This window comes from Thamnophis elegans, chromosome 11, assembly GCF_009769535.1.
Source record: "Thamnophis elegans isolate rThaEle1 chromosome 11, rThaEle1.pri, whole genome shotgun sequence".
In the NCBI taxonomy this organism is placed as follows: Eukaryota; Metazoa; Chordata; class Lepidosauria; order Squamata; family Colubridae; genus Thamnophis; species Thamnophis elegans.
Window position 1 is genome coordinate 14907072 of NC_045551.1, and position 12603 is coordinate 14919674.

At 38.9% G+C, this 12603-nt stretch overlaps 1 protein-coding gene across 2 annotated transcripts; it reads left to right on the forward strand.

Moving 5' to 3' along the window:
* The first annotated feature begins 3239 nt into the window (after nucleotides 1–3239).
* LOC116514566 (leucine-rich repeat-containing protein 52-like) lies at nucleotides 3240–9320 on the forward strand. 2 transcript variants are annotated; one of them, XM_032226152.1, is made up of 3 exons: nucleotides 3240–4119; nucleotides 8465–8769; nucleotides 9277–9316. In XM_032226152.1, exons 1-2 carry the CDS (start codon nucleotides 3426–3428, stop codon nucleotides 8719–8721), a joined length of 951 nt encoding a protein of 316 aa, XP_032082043.1. In that variant the 5' UTR covers nucleotides 3240–3425; the 3' UTR covers nucleotides 8722–8769; nucleotides 9277–9316. The 2 variants fall into 2 exon arrangements, with proteins under 2 accessions (XP_032082043.1, XP_032082042.1); XM_032226151.1 differs by having other exon boundaries at nucleotides 8465–9320.
* The last annotated feature ends 3283 nt before the right edge of the window (nucleotides 9321–12603 follow it).

A 12603-nucleotide genomic window follows, 5' to 3' on the forward strand; every position in this document is an offset into this window, starting at 1 on the left:
TTCTGCTGCCTTGGGATGCTTTGCCGTGCAGCAGCTGCTTCTGCAAGGAAGCGCTGGGCCAGGAACTGGAGAAGCCGGCGGATCGCTCAGAAGCCATGCCACAGGCCTCCTTGGAAAGGGCGCAGCACAAAATTGGACTCTTAAACTGGGAAGATGTGGTAATAGGAAGGCATTTTAAAATGCTAGAATTATTTACTTAAACAACTTATCCTGCTTCTATAATTGAATTACAATTAAAATTACAATTAAAATAATTAAAATCAGACTGACTAGTGGCAACACTGAAATTTAAGTTGAGAGCACCACCTGCTGATGAAAGGAAAATATACAAGCCTGGGAATACTTATTTTCAGAGTATAAGATTCACCTTTTTTCCTCAAAAAAGAGGCTGAAAATCTGGGTGTGTCTTATACATTGAATACAGCATTTTCTGCCTCCCAAAGCTCCGCCCCTTCACCAAAATGGCCTTGCGTAGCCTTATGGAGGTTTTCAGAGAGCTCCTGGGGCCTGGGGAGGACAGAAATGAGCAAAATTGGCCATTTTTTGCTCCCCCCAGCCCCCAGCAGCACTCTATAAGCCCCATAAGGCTATGCATGCAATCTTTTTGACAAAAAGGGCCCATTTTTGCAAAAAACTGTCCTTTTTTCTCATTTTTGCCCCCCCCCCTCCGGGAAAGCCCCTCCAAGGCTATTCATGCCTCTTTTTTTGAAAAAAAGGGCCACTTTGGGAGGTTTGCAGAGTGCAAAAACTTTTTATTTTCCTTTCGGAAAGCTCTTTAGTTAAAGTGATTGAGGAGAATTAGATTGATCAAGTGCTGTGCCAGCAGAAACAAAGTCTCAGGTGCTGCAGATTGTCAGTGATTTCTTTGTCCAGTACATGGATAAATACACCTGGAAACATCTACCTACCTGCTCTCTCTCTCTCTCTCTCTCTCCCTACCTACCTATTGTATTTTCACCCCCCCTCTCTCTCTCCTTTTATCTGCCTACCTACCTACCTACCTACCTACCTACCTACCTACCTACCTACCTACTCTCTCTCTCTCCCCCTACCTACCTACTGTATTTCTCTCTCTTTCACTCTATCCCTCTATCTATCTACCTACCTACTTTTTTTAAAAAATTGCCTCTTCAAAACCTTGGTGCATCTTATACTCCAGTGCATCTTATACTCCAAAAAATACGGTACTTGGCTATATCCAACTACCCTACAACTACTGAATAGTTAAATATGAGAACAAGGAAGATATTCAATAAAAATGACACCTGAATGTTATGCTAGAAGATTGAACCTATAAAGGGGATTTGAAGAGGCTTTGGATAACTCCTGGGACTATTTAATGGAACTGATTGATTACCTAATGGATACAAAGAACTGTGATTAGAGTACTTCTTGAAGGGCAACTTTAGGTCTGAATAAATGGTTCTTGGACTACTGGACAAAAGTGGGATTTCTTAAAACAAAATAAGATACTCCATAAGGAGGAAATGAGTGAAACACTGAATGAGATGTTGTTGATTTTTCAAAGCATAAAGACATTATGGAAAAAGGATTTAAGAAGATTATGGAAAAAATGGAAAATACTATATGAGGGACAATGAATAAAGATCAAGACACTCAGAAAAGGGAAGAGCCAGCAGAAGGAATGGGGGAAAAGATAAAACCAAGAACCAGTGAATAAAAGAAGACAAGGAAGAGACAATAATAAAAATAAGAATGACTGATGAATTAAACCAGGGGGAAATATTTCAAGAGAGTTAAAAACAGTATTGGAGGTACAGGAAGAAACTTTTAAAAGGGAGATAGGGGTTCAGACAGATATTTTGAAAGCTAGGCAGTGGAAGAGGGTAAAGATGGGAGAAACACCTAGATTGAATAGCCAGGATGTAGATGCAGACAAAGATCAAAGAGAGGAATATGGGAGGCAAGTCAAAAAAAGAATAAGGATCAAAATACTGAAGTGGACAAGAGACAACAGAAAGAAAAAAAGGGTGTTGTTGTTTTGTTTTGTTTTTCTTTCCCTTCTTTTTTTAGAATGGTAGCATGATTAGAAGTTAGGTAGAAATAAGAGAATGGGAGAACATTTGTGTGTGTGTATGTATGTGTGCATTTAGTCATGCCAGTAACATGACCACGGAGACGTCTTTGAACAGTGCTGGCTCTTCGGCTTTAAAACGGAGATGACCATCGCCTTCTAGAGTTGGGAACGACTAGCACATATGTGCAAGGGGGACCTTTACTGTACACCTTTATATAATGAAACAAAAGAAATAATAAAATGGGAAAATTAGAGATTGAATGATGGTATTATTAAGTACATTTAAATAACATTGTGATTGGCATTGGAATAATATATTGAAACATTGAGCAATTAAATAATGAAAGAATATACCTTAATATAAACATGTGTATTACTATCAGAATTATATAGATTTGATGATTGTACAGAATATGATTAGAATAATCTTGTATATTTAAATAATATTATGATTGGTATTAGAACTGTGTATTGAAACATTGAATAATGAAATAATGAATGATTGTATCTTAATACAAATAGATGCAAAGAGTGAAATATGGCAGGTAAATTAAAAATGAACAGGATTCAAAACACCAAAGTGGGCAAGAGATGTTGGATAGAAAGAAAACGTCTTTTAATATAAGGATGACATGTTTAAAAGTCAGAATAGAGACAGAAATAAGAGAAAGGGGGAATATTAGTATACACATTTTTACATAATAAAATAAAAGCAATATCAAGAGTGAAGTTTAGAAATTGAATGACGGTATTATTATGTATGTTTAAATAATATGGTGATTGGCATTAGAAGAATGTATTGAAACATGGAATAATGTAATAATGAAAGATTATAACAACATAAATATGTATATTAGACATTATTAGAAAAACAAACTGGATGAATGTAACAACTATGATTAATATTACTAGTTTTATCTGTATTAAAATGTATGACACCCATGTGCCACAATGTTCATGCATTGATATGTATATGTAAAATAAAATAAAACACTTGAAATAAAAAAAGAATTCATATTTTTAATATGTGGGGAATGAGCATATGTAAATTATAAAGGATACCTGCCCCCAGACTTTGGTCCTTCTTAGAATTTACCCGATTTATCTGGAAACAGAAAGTTGGCATATAATTAAACTACTTGTACACATACACCTTCCACTGTATGCAGACTGTGCCAAGAACCTATGAACTTACCTGGAGCTGACATAAAGGTGTCAACTGGCAGCCAACATGACATGGAGATCTTCTAACAGCAAGTAGCTGTTTTGCACTTTTAAGAAAAGAAGCTCTCTCCTTGTTTTATCATTTGCCAGGGCTCTTGATGAGCAGAGAGCATCAGGAAGAAAAACCAGCCACAACTCCCCTCAGGATAAGTCTGGAAAATCCATGGCTCCTGGCCCAGATCTTCATGGAAACTATCAGGATCCAAAGAAGGAAATGCAATGCCACATCATGCCCCTTTCTCTCAGCTCCAAGAATGTATGGATGGTGGTGCTCCTGAGTAGAATCAGCTGGACAGTAGGAAGCATAAGCTGTCCCAAGGAATGTACATGCCAATATCTAACTGTCAATTGCACAGGGAAACTGCTGGAAAAGTTCCCAACTACAATTCCACTGGATACCAGGCAGCTGGTTCTGGCTCAAAACAAACTCAGCTCCTTGCCCTCACTAGAGTTGCATGTTCTCAGTGACTTGGTTTACCTAGATTGCAGCAGCAACACTTTAGGCAAGGACCTGGATTTCACTTTTGTCAGTATGATCAAGCTTATCTACTTAGACCTCAGCTTTAACAACCTCACACAGGTAACGTTTGGCACCTTTTCACAGCTCAGCAGTCTGATGGTGCTAAAACTCTCAGACAATCCCAGCCTGGTGGAGATTGAGAAGGATTCTTTTGCTAACAATACCTGGTTGAGGCATCTAGATGTGAGCCGCTGCAGCTTGATGTTCATTGATACAAGTACGATCAGGGACTTGCCTAATCTGAGAAGCCTGGGCTTAGGTGAGAATCCCTGGTTCTGCAATTGCTCCTTCATGGAACTCTGTAGCTGGTTAAAAGAGAGTGGCATAACTATCCTAGGTGAGTTTGAAAAACTGGGATTATTATGGATGTATTCTGTTCTCAAACTAGAGGAGGGCATATAATCAGCAATTTTGCACTGAACTACTGCTGTTTCTCCTCATTCCTTATAAAGTAAGGAATGTAAACTGACACATTTTACACCTGCGGAGTTGAAATGAAACTAAAAACTTCTACATTAAATAACAGACTAACAGGATAAAGGAGACCTTGGAGATCTTCTAGTCCAACTCCCTGCTCAAGCAGCAGACCAGTCTTAACCTCCAATGATATGTATGATTCTTGCATTAAAAACAAAGGGATATATTATATTTAAAATTTTGCTATGTATTGTTGTCATCATCTTCTTTGTAATTAAGATTGGCAAAACATCATGTAATTCACAAATATCTCAGCTTACACATGCAATTTTATAGTATTTGGCTTCTTCCATCAGTATTGTTCAATAGTCAATTCCTATTCATGCAGCTCAGAAAGGCAAATAGGATTGAAAAACTAGATAATGTACTGGCTAAGAGAGTTCCACTTCTCACTGATGTCATACAATTCAACTATAGTGTTGCTGTTCACTCTGTGTCAAAGAGCAGCATTGTGTGTGTGAAATAAACACATTTTTCTGGCTTATATGAGGGTGATGGTTAAATGTTAATGCTTAGTGTAAATTGATCCAGGAGCACGAGCTCCTTTTTCTTTTCCCTAGTTGAAATAAGATATATCCCATTCCATGCTAGAACAAGATAACACTGATAATTTAGTGGCTTCAGTTAACTGTCATCTGTATGGTCTATTCATGCCATTCTCCAAAAGTAAGGTAAGGGTATATGATATTCCAGGACTTAATATATTTAAAGATGAATGTATAAAAAATCTTGTAGTGATGTTACAGACATATTGGTTAGGATGTGAATATGTACTGCATGTGTTATGTATACAGATGATTCTATATTGTTGGTTGAAAACCTGAATGATATATCTGGATCAAACAACAAAAACATGATAGCAAAAAAATGCAGAACATGTTAAATTTTTGCTGATTTTAGTGATCACAGGTCAAGATAAGACAACTCTATTTAACATTTCTGTGAAGCCACGAAGAGCTTGGATCTGAAAGTCCATGTATTAATGTCTAAAATAGCTCTGTTTAACAGTAAAAATAGATTGCAGGTGATATATAACCACCGAAAAATGAAAGCAAGTAAGTCTATTTGTGTGTCTTCATAAAATGCTTACTAAATAGATCTTTGTAATTGTTGATAATGGATGCATGTTTCATGTTACATACATATAATACATGTGTTGGAAAAAGTGTCCTTCTGGGTTCAGTTCCAAGTGGGGGAAAGACAGTGGAAACATGGAGACTGCTTTGGAAGATGGTTTAATGGTGGACAGGATCACATGGCTTCAGCTCCTGAGCAGAAAAGGGGGATCACATGCTTCAAGATGTTGGATGAAGATGAAAAGGGGGGCAAGATGCTGAGAATGCCCTGGTTTTATGCCCTCTGTTGGGCCCCACCCCAGAGAGTCTCATTCCTGTGTAAGAAATGCATTCTGATTGGTGGTTTCACCCCCATTTCCATGCTTCTAGGACAGAGTCTAAGGCAAATGAAGTGTTTTCTGCCACTCCCCTGAGAGAATACAATAATCGTAATAGTAGACAACTTCTATAGACCTAAGATTTAATTCTCTGCATTTCTAATTAAAAGATAGGAAAAATATGGGAGAGAGCCTTTGCCTTGGACAATTGCTAATCAGAATAGTCAATGTGACGATGGATAAATTGTGCTCAACTTATTTCTAGAAATGTGTGTGTTGGATAACAATCAAGTGTACATAGGAAATATGTCACACTCACTTCATCTGCGTCTGTTGATTATACCTTCCTTAAACCATCCCAAAATTCATTGGATTCCACTATAGTATAACCTGCAGAGGTCCTTAGAAACAAAGTCCAAAGCATTTCAAACATTTTGAAATTTATAAAAAAGATGAGAGCTAAACTAAATGTGATGTTCAATATATTATTTTCAGGAGAGATTTCAGACTTATGAAATACAATCTGCGTCTTTGGTAGAAGACTGTGAGGTTAGTTCTTTCCCTAGTGTTATTTCCACAATGGAGTTCACAATAGTTGCTATACAAGGACAAAGTTCAATTCAAATTAATTCAGAACAAATTATGGTTAGTAGTTTATTGACCTGTAGAAAATAAAAGACTGTGCATACTTGCAAAATACTTTGGACTTTGTGTGAGCGTTCTCTTACTGATTAACAGCCCCATTTTTCAGGCTTCATAAAAGCCTGGGAAAAAAAACATAGCAATTGCTTTGCGTGTGATGGTGTATTTGTGCAGCTTTATATTTGCAGTACTTTAAAATGGAATCATGGCATGTGACTCTCGGTTTTTCTTATTGCATCCTGAAGTCAGGTTTATTTAAAGTACAGGATTAGAGATTGTGAGTTCTAGTGTTCCCTTTGGTGTGAAAGCTATCTGAATAATTTTGGCCCACTCACTCTCTCTCAGCACAAGCTACCTCAAAGAGTTGTTGCTGTGGCAACATTTAATTTAATTTAAATTATCAGATTTTGATATTACCTAATTCCAGAAGGCCCCAAGGATCTTACAATATTTGAAATACATAATTTAAAGCATGGCTGCCTAGATAAAATACCATCAATAACATTCAGATAAACATTCAGCAGGAATGCCACACACATTCTAACCACAGGCCTCAGAACAGAGCTATGTCTTAAGAAACCTCTGGAATACTTGGACAGTTGGCCCCATATGTATCTGAAGGGTTCCACCACAAATGCGCGAACGACAAAAGCGCGCCTCACTAAACCGCAGTGACAAAACCGCGCCGACAAAACCGTGCGACGAAGGAGCGACGAATGAGCCCTGAAGCGCGCCGACAACAGCGCGCCGACAGAAGCGCGCTGTAACCTAACCCAAAACCTAACCCTAAACCTAACCCTAACCCTAACCCTAAACCTAACCCTAAACCTAACCCTAAACCTAACCCTAAACCTTACCTTAACTTAAATCACGTTTCTGTCGGCGCGCTGTTATCGGCGCGCTGTTGTCGACGCACTTTTGACATCGCGGTTTTAGCGCCGCGGTTTTGTCAGCGCACTTATGACGTTCGCGCTTTTGTTGGGTCACGATCTGAAGAGTTGTTCTTCCAGAGGACAGTGGCTGTGACAGAGAAAGCACATTTCTTTGGTACCACAAAGTCACAATATTTAATGGACAGGACTGGGAGCATACCTACTCTGCCTGAGTGTACTGGATAAGCATAAACAATTGGAGACAGGCAATCCCTCAAATAACCAGGTCCTATGTCATGAAAGGCTTTGTAGATGATGAGCAGCACCTTTAATTGCACCTAGAAGCCAATTAGTAACCAAGCTTGCACAGCAGCAATAACACATGGGCATGTAGCAAGGCTTATTTCCCACACCCCTGCATTTTGAACCAGTTGTATCTTCCAGGTGGTTTTCAAGGGAAGCCCCATGTACCGAATATTGCAAGGAGAACCAGACGTGAGTAACTGTCTGAAGGATCTTCTGATTAAGGAAAAGGTGCAACTAATGCACAAAATGAATGTGTGCAAAAGTCTTCCTTGCTGTTTGAACAGTAGCTCAAGAGGATCCCACGTTGCACACCTACCTATCTTGAATGGAAACCACAACCCCATCCAAGACTAATAGCAAAACCATCCCTAACCTCAAGGACCCCATACATATCTAAGCAGTCCAGGGCTGAGATGTACAACTGGGTATGATCAACATACTGATAATACTAGACTTTGAACTGATGAACTACCTCACCCAGTGATTTCACATTGAGGTTCAAAAGGAAAGGCAGAGCAAAACAGAGGCTAATAAATTTATTGATAAAGAATTATGAATGATAGCACAAAATTTGAAGTAGTTGATAAGCCTATAAAAGATGAAGATTCCAGGCATTTTTTGCTGCTAGCTCCCAGAATGGTATCCACCTTAAGCATGTACCTCCCTGCCCACATGTATGGATTTTACAGGAGATTTCTCTGTTATTGTTTTCTTCAAAGAGTGCATCCTGTGTGGCATTTTCAGTTATATTGACCACCAGGAGGCATGATGTAATCAGTTAACTCTGAATGGGACTCTTCAAATCCAAATAACCATATATTATTCTATGGGGCTCAAACCCTCTAGTGGAAAATGAACTCGGGGATCTTCCCACTTTTTAATTACAGTGCATTCTGACAGCTTCTAAGTATCCCTTCCTGCAAGTACTTAAGTATGTTGATGATTTCTAGCATAAATCAAGGCCTGTTGTCATTCCTGTGTTTTCTCTGCAGACCCAGCCAATGTCACCTGCTACAGCCCTGTATTTATGCATGGCTTGAAAATGCTGGAAGAGGTGCAGGAAGAACTCTACTACAAGTGCTACATTCATTTCAGCAATCAAGACTATCTCTTTTTTGGGTTAGTTGGCTTTGGTATATTTTCTGCTGGCACTGTGTTGGCCTGGCTGATGGGAGTATGTGCAGTGATATATGAGTACTTAACTGCCAGTGGAGAAGATGATAAGCAGGAAGAGGAAACAGAGAACTAGAATGACTTGTATCTATGCATAACCAATGGAGCCTGATTTATGTTTATTGTAAGTATCTCCTAGGCCATTCACTAAGCTTGCAGTAATTATAAAGCAAACAGTGGGACTTTCCTATCAGTAGAAAAACATAAACAGATTATACTGAAGCTGTAATTGTTAGCAAAACTCTACTGAAGTAGATCCCATTCAATAGAGTTAAGGGTTTTTTATTTTAATTTACATATTTTATTCTATTGTAAAAGATGGTTCAGAATAAAAGTCAAAACAATTAAAAATAAATATTACACTTTCACATAAAACCTCATAAACTGTATTTCACATAAATATCACAGTTATAAACCAATAATTATCATTATCATTTCAGTGCTACAGTAATGATGGAAAATCCATCTTGAGAAAAGGCACTGCACTTTTATCTAGGCATTTTCATATTTATAGTTCTGCTTCTAAAAAGCCCCCAGTGCAGAAATGTTATCTGGTCTAAGAATTACACTATGGAATAAATGTCAGTTTGAAAGATTCCAAGAATGGGATTATGTTTGTTACCTCCACCAGACCGATCAGATCGCATAGATTAGGCCTCCTCCGAATTCCATCAACGAGCCAATGTCATCTGGCAACTACCCGGAGGAGGGCCTTCTCGGTGGCTGCTCCGACCCTCTGGAACGAACTCCCCGTGGAGATTCGTACCCACACCACCCTCCAGACCTTCCGCACTGCCCTTAAAATCTGGCTATCCCAGCAGGCCTGGGGCTAAGGACCTAACCCCCACCCGAATGGTATGACTGTTGTGTTATCTTTTAACAATGTATTGTATCCTGTTCATGACTTGTTTATCCTCCCCTCCCATGACTTGTGAGCCGCCCTGAGTCCCCTCAGGGAAAAGGGCGGCATATAAATAAAGGAACTAAGGAACTAAGGAACTAAGTGTTTGTGTGGGTTTGTTTAAAGAAAGCTCAATTACCTGATCCTCAGCCAATTATCAGGCTCTTTTGGGGCACACATAACTAATCTGGAACAGCCCCAAATCCATGTCCCAAAGTAACCCAAACAGTAACAGCATGAAAAAGTTGCTCCATAATGAAGCAGAGGCATTATATCATCAGCTCTCTTTCTCTCCTATTTCACTATGGAAATCTACCCTCCCCACTGTTATTGCTTGTCAGTTGCCCTACAGGTAGATCCAGCCTCTGAGAAGAGAGTCAATTTAGAGACATGGTGGATAAATAGGAAGAAGCTCATTGGAAAGAACTAGACATTTCATTGCTCAAAGCAGAATGATGAGAAGATTTGGGAGAAGCCTATACCAGTAGGTACCAGGCTGATCCTGAGGTCACCTGTTAACAGCACTAAGCAGGAGTTGATGCAGCATGTCACACTGTATGGTTAGTAAAGCTAACCAGAAGCCAACATGAGTTTGTTAACAACAGATCATGCCAGACAACCCTTATTGCGTTCTTTGATAAAGTCACTAAATTAATGGACTAGGAAAACACTGTGGATATATTGTAATATATTTAAACTTCAGTAAGGCATTGACAAAGTAGACCATAACCATGTTTGGATAAGATAGAACAATGTAGGATAGACAATACCACTACAAGATGGATTCACAGTTGGCTGACAAACTGCATTCATTCTGCATTCAGTATAGTCTGAATGGAACAATATCTACATGCAGGGAAACATGCAATGGGGTACTTCAGGAGCTCTTCAACATCTTCATAAATTATCTAGATGAGGGGATAGAAAGAATGCTTATCAAATTTTGTTGATGACATAAAACTATTCAACACCACCAACAATGCTGCTGCCCTACAAAGCGACCTGGACTAAGTGTCAGAATGATCAAACAATTGGCAACTCCAAATCTCAAACAACAAATGCTCTGTCTTACACATTGGCAACAAAAATCAAAACACCAAATACAAGCTGGGTGGATACGACCACGTAGATGACCCTCACTCTGTCAAGGACCTTGGAGTACTCATCTCAAATGATCTAAGTGCAAGAGCTCACTTTAACAGCATTGCCACAAAGAGTTGTTAACCTAATTTTGCAAAGCTTCTTCTCCAGTAACATTGTACTGCAAACTAGGGCATACAAAACCTTTGCTAGACCAATTCTCGAATACAGCTCGTCTGCCTGGAATTCGCACTGTATTTCAGACACTAATACAATTGAGCAAGTCCAGAAGTATTTCACGAGAAGAGTACTCCACTCCTCTGCTCACAATATCTTATGCCACCAGGCTTGAAATTTTGGGCTTGAACAACCTAGAACTATGCCGCCTATGGTCTGACCCAAGCATAGTACACAAAATTATCTGCTACAACGTCCTACCTGTCAATGACTACTTCAGCTTCAACCACAATAATACACAAGCAACCAATAGATACAAACTCAAGGTAAACCGCTCCAAACTCGATTGCAGAAAATATGACTTCAGCAACAGAATGGTCAATGCCTGGAATACACTACCTGACTCTGTTGTTACATCCTCAAACCCCCATAACTTTAACCTTAAACTGTCTACTGTGGACCTCACCCTATTCCTAAGAGGTCTGTAAGGGACGTGCATAAGCACACCAGCATGCCTACCATCCCTGTCCTACTGTCCCCATTTATTTGTCCCCATTTCTTGTGTTCATATTCATGTTTATACTTATATCTGTTATCTCGTACATGTTTGACAAACTAAATAAAATAAAATAAACAAATTTACAGACGAAATCAGATTAGGGGGAATTGATAACACTTTGAAGGATAGACTCAAGATTCAGAAAGATTTGTGCATTGGGTCCTAGCTAACAAGATGCTGTTCAGTAGTGAGACAAATAAGATCCTGAACTTTGGCAGGAAAAACCAAATGTACAGCTATAGAATAGGCAGTACTTGGCTCAATAATAGTAACTGTGAGATGGGTCTAAGTCTCCTAGTGGACTACTGCTTAAGTATGAGCAGCTGCCAAAAAAGCCAATGCAGTCCTAGGCTTCATCAACAGAGGGGTGGCATCAAAATTGCAAGAAATGATAGTACCATTTTATACTATACCATGATGCCACACTTGGAATACTGCATCTAATTCTCATTATCTTGATACAAAAAAAAGAAATAATGTAGAGAAGAGCAACTAATATAGTAAGGAATCTACTGGATAAATCATATGGGGATCAGTTAAGGGTATATGTAGCCTAACAAAGAAAAGAATTAGGGGTAACAGTATATGATGGACTTCCACAGAGAGATGGGGGTTGACTTATTTTCCAAAGCACTTGTGGGCAGGACATGAAGCAATAAATGGAAGGTTATTAGAGGGAGCTCTAACCTGAAACTAAAAAGTTCCTGAGAGTGAGAATTAACCAATGGAACAGCTTGCCTCAGAGTTGTGGGTACACTGTCACTGGAAGATTTCCACAAAGGATTGGACAACTATTTGTCTGTGATGGTATAGGGACTCCTGCCTTGGGCAGGGGGTTGAACTAGAAGACCTTCAAGGTCCGTTCCAGCCATATGATTCTATGAACATTCTGAGTCCTGTTTTCCTGCAAGATTCTAACAATCCTGATAGGAATCGTGCATCCTCTTGGGCCAATGGTGGGGTGGGGGGACTCCTGCTTTAGAGAATGAATGTCAGGGTAATCAGACCAGCAAGATGAGGAAGGAAAGAAAAAAGTTGGGCTGTGAATGACTGTCACCGCAGGGGTGGGTGGGTTGTATGTTTAAAATTGTATTTGTATCTGTATGTTTTATGCTTAAAAAAAATGTATAACTAATGAATGCCGATACAAAAGGCTGTATATTTACTTTATATTGTTATGTATGTTTTGTCTTTTCTTATGTTGGTGTATTTTTCTTTCTGTTTTTAAAGGTAATAATGTT

What these genes read in the sequence shown, in the direction of transcription:
- LOC116514566 (XM_032226151.1), top strand. Translation starts at nt 3,426, where the DNA reads ATGGCTCCTGGCCCAGATCTTCATGGAAACTATCAGGATCCAAAGAAG. An exon ending in GAGTGGCATAACTATCCTAG is followed by an intron (nt 4,120 to 8,464) that starts GTGAGTTTGAAA and finishes TTTTCTCTGCAG; the next exon opens with ACCCAGCCAATGTCACCTGC.